The sequence below is a fragment of the Gasterosteus aculeatus genome, chromosome Y, assembly GCF_964276395.1.
Source record: "Gasterosteus aculeatus chromosome Y, fGasAcu3.hap1.1, whole genome shotgun sequence".
NCBI classification, from domain to species: Eukaryota; Metazoa; Chordata; class Actinopteri; order Perciformes; family Gasterosteidae; genus Gasterosteus; species Gasterosteus aculeatus.
In genome coordinates, this window is record NC_135709.1 from 6607014 (window position 1) to 6631622 (window position 24609).

General features: G+C 43.6%; 1 protein-coding gene and 1 long non-coding RNA gene across 3 annotated transcripts; one reads left to right on the plus strand and one right to left on the minus strand.

The window, feature by feature from the left end:
• Positions 1-8494: 8494 nt before the first annotated feature.
• Positions 8495-14824, minus strand: LOC120812326 (uncharacterized). 2 transcript variants are annotated; one of them, XM_040168178.2, is made up of 7 exons: positions 14493-14824; positions 14193-14304; positions 13948-14027; positions 13652-13822; positions 13335-13511; positions 11685-11862; positions 8495-9552 (listed from the first exon to the last, which is right to left on the minus strand). In XM_040168178.2, exons 1-6 carry the CDS (start codon positions 14689-14691, stop codon positions 11783-11785), a joined length of 819 nt encoding a protein of 272 aa, XP_040024112.2. In that variant the 5' UTR covers positions 14692-14824; the 3' UTR covers positions 8495-9552; positions 11685-11782. The 2 variants fall into 2 exon arrangements, with proteins under 2 accessions (XP_040024112.2, XP_077954065.1); XM_078097939.1 differs by having other exon boundaries at positions 13295-13511.
• Positions 14825-21800: 6976 nt separating this feature from the next.
• On the plus strand, positions 21801-23285 carry LOC144391312 (uncharacterized). Its single transcript, XR_013455226.1, has 3 exons — positions 21801-22556; positions 22663-22731; positions 23136-23285. It is a non-coding gene; the product is annotated as an uncharacterized LOC144391312 (long non-coding RNA).
• Positions 23286-24609: the final 1324 nt, after the last annotated feature.

Below are 24609 nucleotides of genomic sequence, written 5' to 3' on the forward strand. Positions count from 1 at the left end.
AGATCTCCCTCCAGCAACTTGGATGACATGCCACAACGTTGCCACAACACCTTGGTCCGAGCTCCCCTCAATTTTGATAACGCCGGCAGGTAGGCTCACAATCTCTACCTGGCACACTTCTCCAACCCTAGTGCGGGGGGGGGGGGGGGGGGGGGGATATATCAACAGTGCCTACATTAACAAACGGGATGTACACTGTGCCTTGTGCGACCTTTACGATAGCTGGTGCCAACAATAAGCCACCGGTGAGGTTGCTATTCTCAGGGGGGTTGGAATAGTACAGAGCCACGAAGATTAAAGACTCCCTGGGAGCAAGTGGTTGCCACTAGTTTCATGGTGCCAGCCGGGACACAAACTCTGGCCTTACCTCTAACTCTGACTGCCCCTACTTTCTCAGCCTGTGGTGTGAGGTGCCCTTGATGACAGTACTGCAAGGCCTGGTGCTATTCGCATCCTTAATAGGTCAAACATGCCCAATCCGTGTTGGCCAAACAGTTCTTCGAAACACTGACCAATAACATTCATTCCCAGGACACCTGGGTAATCTGGTTTGGGTAAGGATTGCAGGGGGTCCTTAACAATGAGAATGCCACATTTTGGAATCACCTTGCCAAGCACTGTGACGTCTAACTCTAAGTAACCAACATAGGGGATGTCTAGATGGTTAGCTGCTCTGAGCTGCAACCATCTGCATGACTGCAGCCTCTCCTGACCCCACGACTGGAAATGCTGAATAAAGAAGCTTTCAGTTATGGTGGATACCATTGATCCAGTGTCTAACAACCAGGAAACTCCCACCCCCGCGATATGGACAACAACATGGGGGCAAGGATGTACCAACTTAGAGATTGATTCAGGGTCGATCTGAACTATGCTATCCGAGCCTAACATGACCCCTTCTGATTGCCGGCTCTGCCCGTCAGAGGGTGTTAGTTTTCCGACGGCGGCTGCGAGAACCTTGGCCCATCCCGTCCAGAAGGGTGGAATTGTACAGATTGGGGGGCTGCCATTCTCACAGTCCCTAGCGAAATGGCCTGGCTGTTGCCACTGCCTACAGATGAATGCACCCCTAGATTGAAACTGAGGGTGCTTAGGGACGCTTAAGGCCGACAATGTTTTAGAAAACTGCATAAACTGCTCCTGCTGACTGTGGTGGAAATTTGTGGATTTAGCCCATGTGAGAAATCAAAAGTATCTTGAGCTTGCTTTGTGATTAAGTATTTATTACTAACTAGAATATAGGAAAAGGATAAAGAATACAGAAATCATCAGCACAAGTCGTAAGCACAGACAGTCAAATGACTACAATTCAGCTGAAAAGCGACAGATGTTCCTTCCCCCAAAAGGAGCAGGAAGATCTGACAAAGTTAAAGAGAAGAACAGGAGGTTTTATACTTAGGGGGTTTGTGCTGCCTCAGGACAGGAGAGCCCACCCCTCAAGAGGAGTGTTGGAAAAGTACCAGATGATGTAGGGGTGACCCCGTGACCCTCCCTTTATGGACCCAGACAATCAACATCTAAAAGGTCAGTCAGGGCACATATGATTTCATCTGTGTCTTATCTCACCCTGGACTGCCTTAAGTCACCGGCTCACATCAAAGGTCACATTCCTGAGAGCCTCACCCCACGCAGGCTCAACAATTTTCCCCCAACACTGACTTTTTAGCATTTCCCGTAGCTTGGCTACCTCTGCCTTCAAAGTGGCATGGGGGCCCATGCATTCGGGTCTACCTGAAGCACCCTGATGGATGCTATAAACCGACGGGACTGAATAGCTTCTCGGCCTCCCTTCTCGTGGTCTACCTTCTCGCTCCAATCGGACGGCTGCATCACGGATATCATGGAGATCATAGGCGGGGTTAATACGAACAAGTTCTTTCAGCGCACGGCTAAGGTTGCCATCCGACACATCCATCCATCCATCCATTGTCAAACCGCTTATCCTGCACACAGGGTCGCGGGGGGGCTGGAGTCCATCCCAGCCAACTTCGGGCGATAGACAGGGTACATCCTGGATTGGTCGCCGGCCAATCGCAGGGCTACACAGAGACAAACAACCATTCACACTCCCATTCACACATCTACGGGCAATTTAAAGTCCCCAATTAACCTGATCCCCAGAGCATGTCTTTGGACTGTGGGAGGAAGCCGGAGAACCCGGAGAGAACCCACGCAGACACGGGGAGAACATGCAGACTCCACACAGAAAGGCCACTGGGCGGAATCAAACCCAGGACCTTCTTGCTGTGAGGCAACAGTGCTAACCACCGCGCCACCGTGCCGCCCCCATCCGACACAAACTCAACATATTGATCACGTAAGAGGCTAGCTGCCTGTGCAACTCCGTCAGGAGAATGTTGTATAACAATATCCATTAGAGAGAATAGCGCATTTGCATACTCACGCAATGTCTCCTCTTCTTTCTGTTTCTGAGAGTGGAAATTCTGCAATAAAGTAGGTGAGTCTGCACAGCCATACTGAGTCTGAAGGATGGAAAAAAATAGTTTGGGATCTTCCTGACCTGTCTAGAACGATACTTAAATCTCATTTCTTGCTGATCCTCCTAAATGGTCATAAATTAAATTAGCCTGTTCTACAATAGACATCCTATGTGTGCGTAATTTTGACTGCACCTCATCCACCCATTCCCTCACTGATACCTCCCCTTCTCCTGTAAAGGTGGAACACTTATCCTTGGGAATGTACACCACACGCTCAACAACGGGTGGCGACCTGGTAGGGTTTCCATACCGAGAGTATCGAGTTTTTGCGCAGAGTCAGGACTACCATCGTTGACAGAGGGAGGTGCGGTCGAGGAGCCCGGGACCGGGTTAAGGGCCTGTCTTTCCTGTAACAGCCGCTCATTATCTGCCTTCAACCTTTGCACCATCTCCCGAAGTTCTTGCATCTCCTCGTCCATGATAACACCGTGTCTTCTCCGAAAACTGCTGGAAGCGTTGTCTTAGGGGTCCTCCGGCACACAAACTGCTGTTTTTGCTCCACAATACACCAAACACAAGCCTATCAACAAATGTATGGACCCTATAGGGAAACAGCTGCACGGTATATACAAACATACATTCCAAAATTGCTTTGGCAATATGTCTCTGTCCTTGGACCTGCCAGCAACACCAAATGTGACACCAAGTAGGGGGGCGGGAGGAGGGGCTGTTTTACTTCTAAGTACTGGGATAACACCAGGGTCTTTTCTTTATCATAAGAGGGGGAAGTCCTCGAGCCGGACTGAAAAATACAGGTTCGGTTTACTCAAGGAACAGAGATCATATTGTTGTACAAAACAATAATTTATCAGTACATCAGTAAAAACAAACACCGTAAAACTATTCTAATTTGACTGACAGTTTATCACGGAACAATCTGTGTACTTGCCCGGGTCCCTAACCACGGTGAGGGTAGGGCGAGCGTCTGTGTGGAGGCAGCGAATCTCCCAGTACATCTAATCACCCGTGCAACCTATAAACATGCAACACACACACACACACACACACACACACACACACACACACACACACACACAGCAACTCACTCACGCAACGGCAAAACAAAGTGCGTTAAAAACAGTTCATGCAATATCACACCACATGCTAAAATCTAATCTATGAAAATACCCACACTATCTCTCCACATAACGGGCACCCCCCGCTCGAAATGAATGAAAATAACAGTAGGCAAGTACCCGAAATAAAAACCGGAGCGCAGGACGCATACAATGTTATGATATCAGCTGGTTACAATTGCTAATCGCTACTCGTACCCGGATACGGCAAAACAGCAGTTTGTGCGCCACCTGGAAAGGCTGAGGAGCTGAACCCTCCCCAACGACGTCCGAAGGGACTCCACTCGGCCGGTAAAACCTGATGACGTCAGTCCGACCCCTTGATACTACCCGTCACATAATGTAATAATGATTAAATGACCTTAAGAATTTAACCAAAATCAAACATCCGCGAGCAAGTTCGTCTCGGCGAGGTATTTGCTTGCTTGCGAAACGTGAACTTCGTTGCTCGCGAGGAGAATCTCAGCTCGCGCTCGAAGGGGTTTTCTACGCGCTTGCTGTTCTTTTTGACAGTAAGGTGGAGACGGTGCTTTCAGGGTCCGATCGATGCTGCGAGGTGCGTCCGCTCCCGCCGCCCCCCTCGCTATCCACGCCTTAAATCTTCGGCTGCTTTTAGAATAACTTATTTCCCCGTTAAGATGGTTCAGCTACTGTAAAGAAAAGGGCGCCGTCTCTCGCTCTTTAATCTCATGAAGTGCTCGCCGAGAACGACAGCTTTGTTTCTCCGACGCGCCCTGAAACAAGCTCCATATCTCACGCGCTTGAGCGCCGCTCAGCATCTCGCCGTCCAGCATCTCGCCGTCGTAGATGAGCTTTGGCATGTTTGGCAGAGCGCCTTGAGCGCCGTGTACAACCAGTATGGATCAACCCAGGGATGTACTGGGACTGAAATTCAGCCCGGGACTAAGTCGGAGAGGCCTTTTATGCGAATGCCCTTGGTGCACGAGCAGGATTTTTTGCAGTTATTTTCATTCTAATAGTGTTTTTATGGTATAAAGACAATCAGATTACGCTAAAGACCTTCAAGAAACTTTAGGATAACACCTGCCTCCTCAGGTTCTATAAGCAAGTCACCACTGCACTGAACACAACCAGGTCAGCAAAACCTAATCTCAAACACATAAGTCACACAGTATACTGCTAACTACCATCATGTCATGTGTATAGTCAGTCGGAGTGTTAAAATAGTTACAAATACTCACACCCACTCATACTCAAAAATTACAATGCAGTTCCATACAATAGAGATTGTGTGTGTGTGTGTGTGTGTGTGTGTGTGTGTGTGTGTGTGTGTGTGTGTGTGTGTGTGTGTGTGTGTGTGTGTGTGTGTGTGTGTGTGTGTGTGTGTACTCACTTTCAACTCTCCCTGCCTCAGCTTCCCCTATGCTGGACCCTGCATCTGCTTACTGATTGTACAGCTACATAACATATGCATGAGAAGAACATGAGTAATAAATATGGCAAAGAATAATACATTTTGTAATTCAATCTGTGCTTCAGTCAGGTTATTATCTAGTATGTGGAACTATCGGCATTTTATCCTATATGTAAATATGTAACATATGTAACATTGTGCTTTATTTTTCTATTTTTGTGTGCGTGTCCTTAATAAAGCTTTGATTGATTGATATGCCTAATATGATTGCCCACCCAGCCCTGCACACTGCCCCTCTACCAGTCTGTTTCCTGGATCCTGCTCTACCTCTCTTCTCCTCCTGCTGCTGCTCCTCCTCCACTCTCCTCCTGCTGCTGCTCCTCCTTTCTTCTCCTGCTCCTCTCTCCTCCTGCTGCTCCTCTTCCTCTCTTCACCATTACATTACATTACATTACAGGTCATTTAGCAGACGCTTTTATCCAAAGCGACTTACATTACACTTTAAACCCATGGCTTTTTCACATTTTTTGCCCCGGGAGCAATTAGGGGTTAGGTGTCTTGCTCAGGGACACTTCGACATGGAACATGGGGCAGCCTGGAATCGAACCAACAACCTTGTGCTTCCCAGCACACCTTCTCTAACCCCTGCGCCACAACGACCCTTCACCACCTCTTCTCTCCTCCTGCTGCTCCTCTTCCTCTCTTCTCCTCCTTCTCTCTCCTGCTGCTCCTCTTCCTCTCTTCTCCTCCTTCTCTCTCCTCCTACTGCTCCTCTTCCTCTCTTCTCCTCCTTCTCTCTCCTGCTGCTCCTCCTTCTCTCCCTCCTCATCAATATGACTGAAGGGGTCATCATCAAACTGTCCCTCTCCATCACTGACCTTAACAGCTAATATACATACATAGACTCCTTACAGACAGATTCCTTGCTTATAGAGTTTATGTAGCCCCACCCCTTTTTAAGCGCTGCGTTGCCATGGACACGCAGGATTCTAACCATAGAGACGGTGTGGTGAACAAATTAGTCCTACTGAAGAGATGAGTCCGAGCTTAGGACCCAAGCAATCGGATTGGTTCAAAGCACGTTTTATGTGTTATCGCTTTAGTGCCTGGTTACTAATCATACAAAATCAATTTATTGTTGGAATGCATTAACCATTCAAGTATTGTTCTTCGAATCTTTATTCCGCCTTCTTCTTCTTCTTCTTCTTCTATTTCTTCCGTTGCACCTTTCAACTCCTCCACACTTTCAGCTATTAAAACCGTTCACATTTTAAAATATTCAGCTCCTTTCTGGCTTTCTAGCTATGACTTTTGAGCTTTCTACCTTTTAAGCTTGGATTTATATGAATCAGTAATCATGAATATTTCTTCACATGGTTTTCCAATGGAGTTTGTTTTCAAATCCTCTTAAACTTCTTCAACTTTCAGATTTTTCAGCTCCGCCAATCTTTCAGCTACAGACACCATTTCAACTTTCAAATGTTGACACAAGTCTCAACTATTTCACGAAACAAACAGCTTGTTGATATCTATTCTACTTTTTTCATAATCACTGATTATGTTTCACTAGTTCTTCGCTCCGTTTCTGACTTTTACATGAGTGTGTATTGCGTCTGCTAGAGTGAGACCCGGAGATCTTAGAGTGTGAGGCAGCGTCAGAATCTGGTTAAAAAAATATGGAACTTCAGTCCTTGCAGCCAAAGTATACCCTCTAGAGGCTTCATTTCTTCAGATTAATGGGGACATGGCTGTGCTGATTGGATTAATGTGCTCATAGAATCCCAGAGTTCTTTAGTTTTGGCCTACGGAGACCAACGGTCACACAACCTCTGCTAAAAGCCCCATAGGCTCCAATACAAATCTGCCGACATATTTCTCAAAAAATCCAGAAGGTACACGTTTTGTAAACTTCAACAGGAGCCGTATTTATTAACGGACAGACATAAAAAACGCATCGATGCCTTCTCACTGTTAATCACTCTGTCCGTCTATTTCTCCCCCTCTCTCTCTTTCCCCCCCTCCCTTCCTGACCCTCTTTCTTTCTCCCCTCTCTCTCTCCCTTCCTCCCCTCTTTTCTTCCTTCCTTCCCCTCTCTCCCTTCCTTCCCTCCTTTTTCCATTCCTCCCCTCTTTCTTTCTGATGCTTTTTTCCAACCTCTTCTTTATTATTAATATTACTTTTAGATAATAGTTCATGGCTTAACTGATTTAATTAATTTTAAAAAACAGAAATGTTCTTTTCTCAGCCTGAACTATATCATGGTCCGGAGGAGAAGCATATCTTCCTAAATTAAATTAAATAAGAAGAGTATTATCCTTCTTCAGCTGTATTTTGTACATGTTTAGGTGTTTCACTGCTTTTACTGGCAATTGCTGCCGGTTGCTAGGCAACGGGAGAAGCGGAGGGGAAGCCGATGACGCAAACAGGAAGTCTTCACGTAGGACAGACGGATCTATTTCAGGGATCGCTCGGTTCAGCCTATGCGGTTGTTGGAGGACCCCGGCCACGTATTGAGACATAGCTACTGCTTCAGTTTGCTACCTGGGATGGTACTAGCCAGCATTGCACTAGCTAGCATTGTGCCATCTAGCATAGTGCTAGCTAATTTGCGCTAGCTGCCACTGGCTCATGCACATAATGTTACATAAACAGATGACTTGAGCTAATTAGTAAAGCAATTTATGTCTGTCCGTTTCTCTCTAATTCTCACATCTCGGAGATTTTGACCGGACCACCGAGTTTTTAGCCCGTCAGATGTTTTATGCTTTTTTCCGACCTCCTCTTTATTATGGGTGTGTACTGCACGGCTCAGAGCCTGTGACGTCATTGCCCGAGTGCTTGTCACCTCACGGTTTTGGATTTGACGCGCGCGAGTATCTGGGTTCGTGTTTTTGTTTGTTAGCCAATCGCTGTCAGCTCTGTACATTCTGTCCAATACAAATCTGTCATTCACTAGTTGCCGTGCAGGATGTGGATGTTTTTTGTTTGTTAAGTGAAATCCCTGACGTCTGACTCATTGAGGTTCAAGAGCTGAAAGAAGTTAGTGGATTTTCTTCAAATGTGATTATAATTAAAATTATATTAATAATATCTGACATAGTGTATATGTGTATTCGTATATCTATTCCCAGACAGCAATCCAACATTGAATAAACATTGTGCAAAATAAACGTTGAATCACCATTACCATATCGATGAAAACCTGATGTTATTAATGTTGATGGAAACAATATTGGAACAACATTGATCTATAGTTATCTTTATGATTGAAAGTGCAATCCCTGAATGTGTTCCCAGACAGCAAACAGTCATTGAAACAATGTTAAATCAACATTGCATTGTCAACATTAAGTCATTGAATCAACGTCGAATTCTGATGTTGATTCAACATCATTTTGCACCCTGATTTAATATTGAAACTGTCAAGTGTCTCACTTTTGTGAGGTTCAAACTGCAGCTCCCCACTTGAAAGGGCAACTTGCTAAGAAGTGTAGACTGGATTCCACTCAATGACCAAGATTCGGACTTCTTTGCTTTCTTGCTTTTTATTTTTAAAATTGTCCAGGTCAAACCAGGTGAAAAACCTTGAAATACAAACACTAATGGAAGGTCAAAGAAATATAACCCAAGAAACCATAATCAATTCACATACCTAACATCACATACTTAATTTATAATCTACTGGAAATTAACCTAAAAAATAAGTAGAAAGACAACCCAAATTTAAAGTATCCCAAGACTAAATTAAATACATTTTTAAAACACTATTTAATAATGATTTTAACCTTATAAACTTTAGCAGCTTTTAACTCCGCTGAATACACACAAATCAAGTTTTATCCAATTACTTTTAGCTTGAATACTTTTTAAAACACACATTAAATATATGGACATTTGATCTTGCATTTGATGCCATAAGTAGTCAGCCACTCAAAAGCTCACCGGCTCCTTCTTCAGTCTTTAGCTTTATTCCTGCAGTCTCCTCTTTCCAAGCTCTTCAATCTCGCTTTCTCACACTGCTCGCTCTTCACTGTCCTGAGATTGATTGCCTCCAACCCCCCTGATCGCCAGATCCTCTCCACCTGGTGCATTAAAATCTCCGCCTCCAGCCTGAGAGACACACCTAAACCTACCTCCCAGCCAGAGAGGGGCTCGGTCTGCAACTCAACTCAACAGAAACAATGTTGATATCCTGTCCATAGATCAACGGAATTTCAATGGTATTTCAATTTAAAGGAATATTGAAACACTGTTGAAATTTCAACTGAACTAAGGATCAACGTTATTTCAACGGAATTTCAATCGTTTTTAAATGTTAATTTTAAATGCCATAAATTAAATAGCCTGCTTTATCTACAGCTAGGATGTTAAGTAGGCTAATGGAACATTTGAAATCGGCCTATAAAACAATGAACACACCTTAGCCTTTTTATTTAACTATTTGTACTCTTTATTTACTCTTCAATGTCCTCTGACGCCTGATTATTTTGTCGTCCAGTCCCTCCTGTCCGGTCTGGCGCATAGCGCAGCCACTTTTGCACAGCTTGGGAAAAATTGAATTGGGTGACGGCATCTGCCCCCATCTGCTGAGTAAGCGCATCTAAAACAAAAAAATAAAATCACAATGCAAATCAATTAGCATTTAAGTTAAACAGAACACATATTTGACCACTTGGAACAACAGTAACCTCTTATAGGCCTATGATTTTTCAATGATTGGATAGCCTAAGTAGGCTAGCCTATGTTTCCCCTACATTCAAAGCACTTTTCAAAACTGCCCAACATGTTCATGGATGTATTTGAATTAAAGAGAGGGAAATTATCTTGCAACATCTTTCATAAGGAAAATTTAAGAGGCCAAGTGAAATGCATGTTTATTATTTTATTAGTTCAGAACTAATTGTTAACTGAACAAATTTAAAACAAATATATTATAACTAATTAAATATAGTAAATGTATTGAATAGAGTTACCATAGACAAAATATGAATATCATTATAATTAAATATTCATTTCTGCTTAACTTAACTGGGTGCACGGAGGGATAGCAAGTGCTCGAGCGCATGTTTAGGCCTAGGCTACGTCTCTCTTTATGTTTTTAAGTCTATGTTCTCTGCAGTCTACTGCAAAAACAGGCAAAAATACTAATAATAAATAAGCGAGCCTATGTCTTTAAAATTAACGAGGCACTTTAATTATTTATTATAAACTGTTTTCATCTGCACTGTAAAGTTGATGCGCCTTTAATAAAGAGAGGAATGCATCTTTCTTAGTTTACATAATCAGATGATAGCCTATTTGCTTATGCTTTTTTTTTTTAAGTGGACATGTACATGCTTTAGGCCTATATAGCTATATTTCCCATGTAGGCTATGTTATGATAGTGCCTATACGCTGTTTCTGTTTATTCACGGGGCGCGCCCTCGTTGTTTTATTTCATTTAACCATTAAACTTAATTTTGCGCTCTGCACATACATACCGGTACGCAAGCCCCGCTCTCCTTAGTTACTGTTGCTACACCACGATTGGCCAGTGACTGTTTTTGGGCGTGGCTTAGCGGAGGGTCATTCGTTTCACGTGCGACCAGTTTGAAAACGAAAAAGGCAGCTGCTGACTGAGGCAATAAAGAGGATGCAGAAAAGTTGCCGCGTTTTTCAATGCGTTTAAAACGACAAACAAGCCAAAATAATTTGGTGTGCAGTTTTTTGTGCATTTGCATCTCGAGTTCAACCATTGCATTCGGGTTTTGACAAGGTTTTGGGCTGGAAAACCTTGCTGGCATCTGGCAACCATTCCGGATCGACATCTGACATTTCTTCACGACAAACCTTTCTGGCTACTAACCAAAGGTAAGTTACTGTTATACAAATGATATTGCTAACTCACTTGGACTGTAAGTTACCTGTGGTCTAGTTCCAAATTTCTCTAAATAATAATAATACAAACTCAAATGGTCAGCCAGGCAACGCATGCTCCAATTCCTGTCAGCACATAGCACGTTGCCTAACGTTACCTCACCATAGGGCAGCTGTTAACATAATGCTGCCTTATCGCTGGGTGGGTGGTAATTTATATGTTATTATAGGCCTACCTTTGGGATCAATATAGTATATGCTACACATTATTAACACGTGCACGCACAATTAGCCTAATGTTATTCATGAACTTGATAAATGTTGCAGATATGTTTTACTATTATTTTTGTACAAATAGAGAATTTGTGAATACAAATGTTTTCTTTTGTATTAGTGTATCATTATTTGCGCATGCAACAAGTAAGATGTGAATGTGTAGATCTACCTATTCCAGCTAGTGTGAGCCGACCCTGGGGTGCGTTTCCTGAAAGCATTGTTAGCCAACTATGGTCGCAAGTTCTGTCGTTATCAGCCTAGTTCAACAATTCGGTGTTTCCTGAAACCATCGTTCTAATGAACATTCGCTAACAGCATCGCAAACTTGTGTGGAACTGAAGAAAGACCGGCATTACCATCTTGGATGGCATTGTAATTTATCAGGAAATTTTCATTTTGAGGTGAACTAATCCTTTTAACAATTATAAAACACTGTTACTGAAGTCACTGAATGCGGAGGTTTCTATTGGATTATTGTGTTAACTTTGTGCTAAGATTCTTGATGCTGCATGGGGTGAGTTTGGGTGTGCATTATGCCCTTTTTGGCTTGAGGTATAAGATTGATAATATAATGGTGATTGAAAATGGAACAGGACTTACCAAACATAGATCGGCAGTGTGCCAACTCTTTAAACGGACGTTTTTGTTTTGTAGGCTCCTTGTTCTTTTTTCCAGCCCAGTTCAGTCCAGAAGCCAGTTCATTTGACAACAGGTGTGCCATCATACGGCGGACCCACACCTCCAGGGTAGTCCCTCCAATAGTGATGAGACGAGCGGTCTGGCAACAAAAATAACAAATTTGCAGCATTAACACATGCAGACTGGATTTACATTTGATCATGCCAATATATTCCTAGATCCAACGACGTTACATTCAGGTCTTTGAGAATGGGTTTCTCAAGCCAGGTGGCGCATTAGAACAGGGGCTCATCTCCTGTTTACAAAATCCGTCACAAACTGCTTGAGAAAGCTGTTCTACTCATAGACAGTAAAAGGTTTTACTACCGTACTGTTACCGTCCGTACTACATTAGGTAGACCTATGTTATTATCAACTAATATTAGGCTATCAATTAGAGATGGGCGATATGGCCTACAATCCATATTGCGATATACATTGCAGCCTCTTGCAATAACGATATATATCGCAATATAAATTATAATAAAACCATTTCAGAACAGGTTACACAGACCCTGCTAAACAACTGCTAAATGTATGTAAAAAAGAAAGGGTGTATGTAGTTTTGAAAACAAATATTGCGCAAAACGTAATTTTGCAGTTAAATAAAATGTAAGTACACTAGCTGCAGAGACTTAAGTAGGCCTAATGTTTATATTACGGCTTGGAGCATATGAAACCCCAAATTTAAAATGAGAATATTGTGAAAAGCTGTAAGTCATAATCATCAAAATTATAAGGCTCAAAATATATCACTTAGCGCCATGCCATAGACAGTAAAAAGTGCAAAATAGTTCAACCAAATGTAGTTTTAGTTAGCCTGTTTTCTTAATGTACACAAAACATGCAAAGAGCAGAAAAAACGATGTTTTTGCCATTTAAAAAGCAACACAACGATTCTTAAAATCAGGAGCAGACAGAGATTATATGCTAACAGTTAAACAACTAAGTTAGATTGTGAATAATACGTGCGCGCTGGTATTCAGTAATAGGTTTTGTTTTGAATTTGAGGTGGTAGAATAGATTAGTCGTGTTACCGAACTGTTGCTCCACACACTCTGTCTATAGTTTGCTGCTGCTCGTCCAAATAATAAAGTACAAATAATGGATGTTGCACCAATCTTTTTCGCCAGCTCCTTCGTTTGCTTTCAGCCATGTTTGATAACAACAAATATGAAGCAACGCATGTAGTATATGTAACTCCAGAGTAAAAAACACTCAGGGTCTTGGATTTCTTCATTCTGCTTTTGTCAAATACCCAGTGTTTCAATGATTGAACATCATTTTCAGCCAATTTGGTCTGGGCATAATTATTTGTTTTCAGTCTGAATGTAACTTGGATTGATAAAGGTGTACTGAAACAACAGCAGTTTTTAGGAGATATTGAAATGTGAAACGTGGAATTACTGAGATTAAGGTTCAATACAAATTAACCCATTAGTCTACTGTCATGACTGGCAGGCAGTTTAAGGAAGTTGTGCATATCAGTGAAGTTTTCTGAAAGAAGAATAATGTAACTATTAAACCACTACCATTGCCTGGCGGTTTGTGCTGTTTAGCAGTATCTCTTACGGTCCAGGGCCTCCATAGTGCGGAGGGGCAGCTCCAAGGGCTCCGCCAGTGGCCGTCCCACAGACTCCGACTGTCCACACTTGCAGGACTGGCGGAATTGCCTGAACTCCTCTCGCAGGTCCTTCACCTCCTTGGACAACTCTGTCACTGCAGTAAGAAGTTTTTGCATGGCCACATCTATTGACAAATAAAATTGTACACAAATTTCCGATGTTGAACAAAGAAATGTATCATAAAGATAAATTAAACCATTTGACTGGATATACTGCATTTGGTTTGAATTGACTGAATTGAATTATTTCTTTTTATAAGCATACCTTCAGGAGATGGCCTCTGGAGTAAATTCATGGGGGAGAACGCCAATTCATCTCCAGGGAACAATGCTGGGACATTGGGGTAAGAACACATGGGGGAATTGGGGCACTGGAGGGTTTGATGTATTCGTGGAGGTGGTGGTGGTTGGCTGTCCTGACTGGCTAGTTGGATTGCTGCTTTTTGTAAAGAAAAAAAAAGTAGGTGGGGGAGGTGGTTAGGGGCAGATGTGTGTAATGCCTAATTAGATTATCTATTTTTGTATACAAACACACACACACCACACTGTGGTTAACTATACCTGGAAGTAAAACTTTGGGGGCTTGGGCGAATCTCCGCTCATTCTGGGGCTCCTCATCGGAATGATACAATGGATTTGGTCTAAAAGAAAACAAGGGAGCAATGCACTTAAATGGTCAACTTGCGCATGTCAACAAATTGTTAAATTGCATATCAACGTCAAATGGTTGAAACCTTTTAAATGTTTGCTTTGGACAAAGGCATCTGCCAAATGTGTGCAACTGGAAATCAGACATTCATTATTACCTTCTTTTTCTTTTTAGGCCATGGTGGCTCTCCTCCTCAGACTGGATGTCAGTGGTGTCACAGTCTTTATTCACATATCTGTCCAGGCTCCTCACTGCCTCATCATGGCTATCTACAAGCATAATCAGTCAAGTACTGTCGGAGTCAGGAGAAATACTAGTGCTTCCCAATAAATTGTGGAAAAGTTCATTTATTTCAGGAATTCAACTTAAAATGTTAAACTAATATATTATATAGACTCATTGCATGCCAAGTGACATATTTCAAGCATATTTCAGATTCTTATACCAGAACACCCACCACGAGTTATGAGGAGCCGGATAGGTTGATATGTGTGCCATCCCTGTCCAGGCTGTTCTCTGTTCAGGATGGCTGCATTCAGCCTAATAGAGTCCTTAGGAGGGTATGGGGGCCAGAAGACTTTATCCCCTTCCACCCATGTGTTTGGCACAGTTTCTGTTGCACCATTGCTGAACTGCACAACGCACCATCTGGACATTTTTTAATTTTTTCAAAGACTCTAAAAAAAAAGAAATGTACTTATAAACTGATTTGGACATTTTAATTGGTGTGAATGATGGGAATGGCAATCAACTGTGTTTTGTCAGGATAAAGTATGTACTTTTTGCCAATGTGCTGAAGCCTCGTCACACCGACATACTTGCACAACCCCCAAACTGTATATACCCCAATGTTTGCCGAAGGAAAGGGATACTGGCCATAGGACTCTTTTTTGGTAAACTTTCGAAAAATTATGTAAGTCTCCTGACCTACCTTGACAATGTTTTCAACAATGGCAATGTCATCTACAATTTGAAAACAATTATCCCCAGAACAAGATGATAATGTGTACTTTTCTGTGACAAGCTTACGGTACTGGTCTCCACAACTTAATGAAGAGATTAATGGACCATCATAATGAGGATGCATGAATTTTTGTCCTTTCTTCACTGTGTCCAAGGTCGGATCAGGTGATTCTGAGAGCCTTTTAACTACTTGCTGTAAAGGCAAGTGAGGCTTGCGCAATAGGTGTTTCAGTTGCGCTAAATAATTCTCGTAAGGAAATGCAGATATGTTGTCTAAGGGACCAAACAGACGGTATTCTGATGCCAAGTGTGTTAGATGATGGACATTGTAGGTGATTTCACCTTTCCCATATAGCTGCCCAAAGTGAGTTACGAATGAAGTTAACAATCTCTGAGCGCAATCTATCATTTCCTCTGATGTTCCAGGAGACACCAGCAGATGCATGGCCACAGAAAGTAACATAAAGTTTTCATAAATTTCAAGGGCAATGGTATTTTTCAGGACTACTGGGCCAGCATAAAGCATGAAATATCGAAGCTCTGTAGCCTTCCACCGATCTATTTCAGAGAGGTGCCTGGGTTTCCGACTGAACTCAGAAGGAGTGTAGGGTCTTAAGTCCCTTCAATTTAACGGAAATCTCTTCAATTGATTTACTTGACAACCTAGTTGCCAGTGATTTGCCCCTCATCCAAATATATAGGAACTTCCTGGTTACCCCAAGACAGCACAAGTGCATGTAATCTAATGGGAACATTGTCACCATTTTGATCATACTAGCTAGTGGGGATAGTGTTTGGTTTTGGTGGTGTTCATCATCGGTCATGGAGTTGAAGTCTGTGTCTGTCCTCAATCTAACATTTGTTTCTGGATATGTCATTTTGTTGTGACATTCACCCACTTGAAAACACTTGTCGCAGCCTGAATAACCATTGTGGCTTTTTATATTTTTAATAAAAGCTCATGCTGGGGCATCGCATATAAATGAGCACACTTCTGCCATAATCTGCTGCCTATTGTGAACAATGCCATTTTTTAGAATGCCACTCAGGTCCTCAATAAATGGACCTAAGAACTCAAAGACACTCTTTGGTTTGGTAAAGCCACAGAAAAGGCCGACAAGGAATGGCGATTTTCTGTAATCAACATTAATGGTAGCTAGAATGGGCCAGAACTGAGTTCTGCTCCTTCGGAAAAGCCGTAAACCATCTATACTGAACTGCAGCTTAATTGTCGTCAAATTGGCAGGAAGGATCAAAGATTTCAGTTTTGACATCAATCCAGTAGCTAGGCCAAAGTGATAATAGTGATAATGCTGGCAGAAGCAGTGATACGTTTATCACAACATCTTAACCATCTATGCTGGCCTAGTTAACCTGAAGAGTCCACTGATCAGAGTGCCTCGTGAGGTTTAGAGCCTTGCCAACACCTAGTCATCTTGTTCATTAAATACAGATAAACAAATACTGCATTTTATTTTCTTTTAATATATGAATATTTTCATTGTGATGTAATTGTGTGGGCTGCTTTTGTATTTTACTTTTTAATACCTGTTAGGAATAAAATTGACTTGATATTTAATTTCTGTGTATTTCCTGTAGACACAGAGGCACATCAATCTGACATGGGCTTGTGTGAAAAAGATTAACCTTAACATTAACATTAAAACAATTATTAAAAATATCCTGAACGTTCTTTTAACATTAATTTGGTTATTAACTGTTGACATTATTAGATTATAAAATGTATTTATAAACAATTATCTTGTGCAATTATAACAAAATTAGCCCAATATATTAACACATACACTGAGCAAACATGTACTTTTGTTTTTAGATATACAAAACGGTCATGTTTGTATGACATGACACAACCGGCTTTGTTGCTGTCAGATACTGATCTGCCTCGGAGGCTTTCAGACTGTCCATTGCTCGATTGCACGAAGTATGAGCAAATCTCGCTGTACGTAATGCTGGGCCACGATGTCATGTTATCCTCCCAGTTCTGCACTGGATTGGGGTGCGGGATAGTAACGCCATCTCAGTCAAATACGTAGATCCGTGTTCCCAAACTAGCATCGACATCGCTGTTTACACCGGCAGACGCTGGGAAAACCACCGGCAGAAGTGAAATGCATTTCTGTAGAGGAATGGCGCCCACGAAACGGCTCGTAAACTTGTCTATAAAACGACAAACAGGAGTTACAAAACTGTATCCCACGCATATGCAGCCCTGCTCGAGGATTTTTAATATTTTGGATTTGTATTACGACGAGATGGTTGGCTTTTCCAGTTACAACTCGAGACAGTTCTGCATTGAATAATAAGGTAAGTCATGTATTTTGTGTAATTCTGGCCCGCCGCGGTCACTTCTGTGGGGTAACGTTAACGTTAGAGCTCAAACATGCACGACATGACTTCGTGCCCTTGGTGGTGGCTACGTAGTGCTAATCAGCCGTGATCTCTCAAAGGTTTGAGCGCACGGCGCCGCCAACAGGCTAGCTTGATGGACGTTACCGTTAGCGCTAGATGGAGCATACTGTTATTATGGTGTTTTCCGGCGGGCAGAAGAAATAGCGGTGACTGTAAAATAGATTTCCCGACACTATTAGCAATGGGTACCGAGTGACGTGTATTTTGAGCTAGCTATAAAAATAGACTGGACTCTGAGGTTTTGCTAACTGTAAAGAGAACCACGAAGTAGGCTAGCCTGCTTTTGGAAGATTTTAACACATTAGTAAAACAAAAATCTATTTCATGACTAACGTTAGCTGCAGCACTGCGTTGGTTACTAGACTAATCATTATACTACAACGATCAGCCTAACGGTATTTGATTCATTCATATCGAACATTAAGCAAGCTTACCTGTAGCTACGCTTGTGCCAAGGGTCCAGAAATGAGCTTGTGTCGTTGGTTTACCACCCGTTGATCTCCCGGTCAACCAAAAATCAATGGATTTTCAATCATATTTCCCGGTCAACTATATATCGATGCATTTTCGATCATATTTCCCGGTCAACTATACATCGATGCATTATCAACTATGTTGCTATCTCTCTCTCTCTCTCTCTCTCTCTCTCTCTCTCTATATATATATATATATATATATATATATATATATATATATATATATATATATATATATATATATATATATATATATATATATACATTTCTTAACCCTCCTGTTACCTTGAAATTTACTAACATCTTTTAACATTGACCCCAGCCATTGAAACACACAGAAAATGATCATAATTCAATTGTTTTTCCTACGTTTATGTATTAGGAACTTTGTGCATATTTGTTGACTACCTAAATAGTGATTTTATTTTATTTTTTTAAGACACCCACCCCCTTAAACATCCAGGAATACCTGTTAAGCGACTATGGAGAAATATGCAGATCAGACTAAAATCTCTCTAGATCATTTTTTATGTTTTAATAGCTCAGTCCTTCAGCCATGTACCACGTACGTGGTATGTGGTGATGCCCAAAATGAGCAACCCAATGTAGGCTTGCAAGTCTAGTCAAGTCAAGTCTTTCCAACCTTCCCCGTATACACGCCTGCCCTCTAAATTTGTCATCCTACGTACATCCTTTTCAATCGATGGTGTTAAGAACAGCTCAAATGCTGATTTGATGTCATGGACATGGCTGACAGCATACCTGGTGGGACCTGGAACCATTTTGATCACATTAGGAGCACCAAGTCTACCCTGTTGTTCAGTTCAGGGGAGATGGACCATAATAACTTTCCATTTTTGGAAGGTAGATGGTTAGCTGGTGGTTGAGAGACAACAGTAGGTTCAACAGTGAGGGTCTCACTCTCATTAGACGGGGATGCCTCATGATCCAAGATGGCGCCGTTGAAGGCCGCCTCGGTGCTTCGGTGCGCTTCGTTTTTTGTTGTTTTTGTTGTTAATTACGTTTGCTGCTGCGATTCCCGGAGCTCTTTCACCAGAGATGAGCTCTTGAACAACTCCAGCGGAGTTACTTCCAACTTTCCTGCTTTCTTCCGTGGAATTACTGGACATTCTAGTCAAAGGTGCGCTCACCTTTCGTCACGCGGTGAGACGCCGTAGGAGAGGAAAACGGGCCGGCTCGCTGGTGAGACTCCGCAGGCGTGGTTCTCGCACTCCGCTGCCAGGCATCTTTCTCTCCAACGTGCGCTCACTGTGCAACAAACTGGACGAAATTCAGCTGCTGATGAGGAGAGACAGAGACTTCTCTACATCCTCCGTCTTGTGCTTCACGGAGACGTGGCTCTGCGGATCGATACCGGACTCTGCGCTCCAGCTGGCGGGCTTCCAGCTGCTCCGAGCGGACCGCGACACGGAGCTCTCCGGCAAGACGAAGGGTGGAGGAATCTGCTTCTACTTCAACAACAGCTGGTGCAACGACGTAACGGTGACCCTAAAACACTGTTCTCCTGATCTGGAAACTTTCTTCATCAACTGCAAACCCTTTTATTCCCCCCGTGAGTTCGCTTAATTCATCCTGGTCGGTGTTTACATGCCGCCGGCGGGCAACGTGCACGAGGCACAGCGGACACTCGCCGACCAGATACGGCGTGTGGAGCGGACCAACCCGGACTCTTTAGTTATTGTCCTCTGGGACTTTAACAAAGGAAATCTCACCCATGAACTACCTAAATACGACAGTTTATTAAATGCCCCACCAGAGAGGAGAACACGCTGGATCACTGTTACATGACAGTAAGCAGGGCTTATCACGCCGTCCCTCGTGCTGCACTGGGACACTCTGACCACGTCATGGTCCATCTGATTCCTGCATACAGGCAGAAACGAAAGCTCTGCAAACCTGTGGTGAGGGAATTCAAGAAGTGGACCAGTGAGGCGCTGGAGGATCTTTGGGCGTGCTTTGACTGCACAGACTGGGATGTTTTCAGGACTGCTACTGACAGTCTGGATGAGTTCACAGAGGCTGTAACTTCCCACATCGGCTTCTGTGAGGACAGCTGTGTACCATCATGCACCAGGATGAGTTACAACAATGACAAACCCTGGTTCACAGCGGAACTCAGAACACTACGCCTGCAGAAGGATCAGGCATTTAGGAGTGGGGACAAAGACTTGTACACAGGCAAAATACAAGTTTAGCAAGGCGGTGAGAGATGCTAAACGACTGTACTCTGAGAAACTCCAACAACAGTTCTCAGCAAGTGACCCTGCTTCGGTCTGGAGAGGCCTCAATCAACTCACTAACTACAAGCCAAAATCCCCCCACTCCATGAATGACCTCCGCCTGGCAGACAAGCTGAATGAGTTCTACTGCAGATTCGAAAGACAATGTCCTGATTCCATCCCGCACAGCTCCACCAACCTGCTGCAGTCCCCCTCGCCTCCCTCCCCCAACCCATCAGGTGCTCACGCCTCTTCATCTATATCACCTTCCCCTCCTTCACCAGCAACGACCCTCTCTATTCTGGAGAGAGACGTTAACCGGCTCTTTAAAAGACAAAATCCCCGTAAGGCAGCCGGTCCGGACTCCGTCTCCCCTCACACCCTGAAGCATTGTGCTGACCAGCTGTCTGCGGTGTTCACTGACATCTTCAACACCTCCCTAGAGACATGCCATGTACCAGCCTGCTTCAAGGCCTCCACCATCATCCCTGTCCCCAAGAAGCCCAGGATCACAGGACTCAATGACTACAGGCCCGTCGCTCTGACCTCAGTAGTCATGAAGTCTTTTGAACGGCTAGTCCTGACCCACCTGAAGTCCCTCACTGACCCCCTCCTGCACCCCCTGCAGTTCGCCTACAGAGCCAACAGGTCTGTGGACGATGCTGTCAACATGGCCCTCCACTACATCCTCCAGCATCTGGACTCCCCAGGAACCTACGCCAGGATCCTGTTTGTGGACTTCAGCTCTGCCTTCAACACCATCATCCCGTCTCTGCTGCAGGATAAACTCTCCCAGCTGCACGTGCCTGACTCCACCTGCAAGTGGATCACAGACTGTCCTGTCTGACAGGAAGCAGCACGTGAAGCTGGGGAAACATGTCTCAGCCTCTCGGACCATCAGCACCGGTTCCCCTCAAGGCTGCGTTCTTTCCCCTCTGCTCTTCTCCCTGTACACCAACAGCTGCACCTCCAGTCACCAGTCCATCAAGCTCCTGAAGTTTGCGGATGACACCACCCTCATTGGACTAATCTCTGGTGGTGATGAGTCCGCCTACAGGTGGGAGTCTGACCATCTGGTGTCGTGGTGCAGTCAGAACAACCTGGAGCTCAACGCTCTAAAGACAGTGGAGATGGTTGTGGATTTCCAGCGGAACAGAGCCCCACCCTCCCCCATCACCCTGTGTGACTCCCCCGTCACTATTGTGGATTCCTTCACCCAGGACCTCAAGTGGGAGCTGTACATCAGCTCCATCACAAAGAAGGCTCAGCAGAGGTTGTTCTTCCTGAGGCAGCTGAAGAAATTCAACCCGCCAAAGACGATGATGATCCACTTCTACACGGCCATCATCGAATCCATCTTCTGCTCTCCATCACCGTCTGGTACGCAAGGACAAGGGCAGGCTGCAGCGTGTCATCCGCTCTGCAGAGAGGTTGATCGGCTGCAATCTGCCGTCCCTGCAGGACTTGTTTGCTTCCAGGTCTCTGAAGCGAGCTAAAAAGATCGTGACCGACCCCTCTCACCCCGGACAAAAACTGTTTGTGCCCCTTCCATCCGGCAGGAGGCTGAGGTCCATCAGGACTAAGACCTCCCGCCACACGAACAGTTTCTTCCTGTCGGCAGTCGGGCTCATCAACAGAGCCGGTCCCCCACTGACTGACTATAACATTCCACGGGTCACTCCCCTTCACACTGCACATGTCACTTTAACTGTCATTTATCACTTTGTCGTCACTCGTCACTTTGTTACTTGTTCGCTAGTGCACTTCATGCTTAATTTTTTTTAAAACTTTTTAAATATTTTACATTTTTAACTTTAACTTTATTCCCTTGTTTTATACTAACCCATAGCCTTATTCTACTAACCCATAACATTAGCATTTCATTTACTTTATGTTATTACTTGCTGTCTTCTTGTCCATTGTTACACTGTCTACTGTCATGCACCAACCGCCAAGACAAATTCCTTGTATGTGTGACATATTTTGGTAATAAATGTTTCCTGATTCCTGATCCTGATCCGGGTCCTCTTCAACATCATCCTCTCTCTCAGACACATTCTCCTCTATGTCGCTTTCATGGTCAAAAAGCTATGACCTCATTCACAGGAAATCTTTCTTTGGAAGTCATTTTCAGTTGAGAGAGAGAACCGAAAGAGAGCACCCAAAACCAAAAAGGTTGAAGCCCGCTATCCAAGCTTTTAGCGCACTCACAGGCAGTCTCTCAGTAGCCCCTCGTCCGTGCCCTACTAATATTTCAAGGGAAACCATGTTCTTTCGGAGTGGCCCAATTGAGGTTACGCCGGAGCTCAGGAGGCAGGCGGAGAGCCTCATCTGCCCCCATCTCCTCTCACCCCCCTGAGCAGCTGCACGGACACAAAGGGGCTGTTCACAGTAGAGGGTGAAGTGGTCCAAGTAAGTCCAGTTTCCGCCTGTGGTGGTGTAAAAAAAGAGCAACCAGTTTGATATTTGGTGCATGTTGGCATAAAGTGTTAATAACTCACACATCCATCTTGTTTAGATGTCAATGGTGAAGAAAATCACCAAAGGGAGAGAGGCCTTTCCACTGCGCCAGATTAAGCTTCAGCAGGTAGGCAGCCATTAAATGGAGAGAGAGACCGATGGACAGACACACGCAAAGACAGACACACACACGCACACACAGACACACACAGACAAAGACACACACAGACAGACACACACACACACGCAAAGACAGACACACACACGGACACACACACGCACAGACAGACACGCACACACGCAAAGACAGACACACACACGCACACACAGACACACGCAGACAAAGACACACACAGACAGACACACACACACGCAAAGACAGACACACACACGGACACACACACGCACAGACAGACACGCACACACACGCAAAGACAGACACACACACGGACACACACACGCACAGACAGACACGCACACACACAGACAGACACAGAAATTAGGTAATATAATTTCATCTCCATGTTGCAGGGGGAAACAGAGATGGCTCTCAGCCTGTGGAGGGAAGCTGCAGCATCTGATGTGCTCCAGGTTGGGGCAAATGTCAGGGTGTCCCATCTTAGGGTTAACCAGGGACAGTTTGGCATACAACTGCAGTCCACCAACTTCACGTCCATTGAGGTAGGTCTACTTTGGCTGTTGTTGTATTCATTTCATGAAAAAAAAAGTCTTTCAATCACATCTTCAAACTATACAGGGAAGTCTGCTGAATTAATGTTGTGATTGTATTCAATGTAAATAAAATAGATTTGAATTGACAGTAAAACGTATGCACACTTGAGTAAATGTGTATTTAAAAAGCAAGGCCTGGGATTAGTTTATTTGCATTATTAAAAGGGAGATAAATGGTTTGGTGTTTTGGTAAGTGCTGACTGAGGTAGAATATCTGATGTCAATGTTTCTCTCCACAGGAGGTGATCTCAGAGGAGGTGGTGGATGCGTGTGGGGTGATGGAGTTCGAGGGCTTTCCAGGCATCCTGAGCCTCCTGCTGGAGGACGACCACACGACTACCATTAGTAGGGCTCTGTGGGCATCCATAGAGCCCCACATCACCAACCCGCCCCTAAGGGTAAAGCTGCAGAAGCACGGAAATCGGGTTGTCAAAATTGAAATGGTTAAAAGTTAATTTGTTTTTTATGTTGTTTCTTTGTTCCTGAATGTGTAGTTATTTATTCAGTTAGTGTTATTTTTGTTACATGTTCATGGAGTAATACATTTGAAATATTTAAAGAACGATTCTGCTTTTTTAATGGTGTCCTTTGTTTCATGGAATCTTCATTATTGACCGTAAATGCTGTAAATACTTTTCTGGTGATTTGTAAAATACACATATGTCTCTGATGAGTCCGGCCTGGTCCACAGAGCCTATTGGCGAGCCAAAGGGGGGCAGTAGTTCTGACAGTGGGGTACCAGTGATCAGAGCCCCCGACATGCTGTGTAGCCCGCTCTCCTCTAACCTGCTATGACTGCCGCTCAGGCCCCGACAAATACATCCAAGCAACACATTCAAAAAATAATATTAAACATATTCATTCATTAATTTTAGTCAAATTTATTTACTCTAGGTGGCCATTTACATTATAAGGGTCTTCATTGACACATTTACCCAATTGACAATGTTATAGTTTTAAAGGCAATACAGGTTGAAAAACACTATCTTTAATCAGGAACTTGAAGAGTTTCGGTATCACTACTACTTTTTCTACTGCTATGAATACTACAACTACTACTCATTTTACTACAAATACTACTATGACTAATAGCTAACAATACTAGTGGGGATGCCCGTAGATATTAGTGGAAAGTCACTTTAATGCCTTAACGTCTGCTTTAGAGGTTAACTAATATCTAAGGTTGTGACTGTTTCACTTTGCAAATCAGTGACGTTACACACGTTGAATAAATACACAAAGAAACTGAACTGGAGTGAACTTTGCTCCTTTT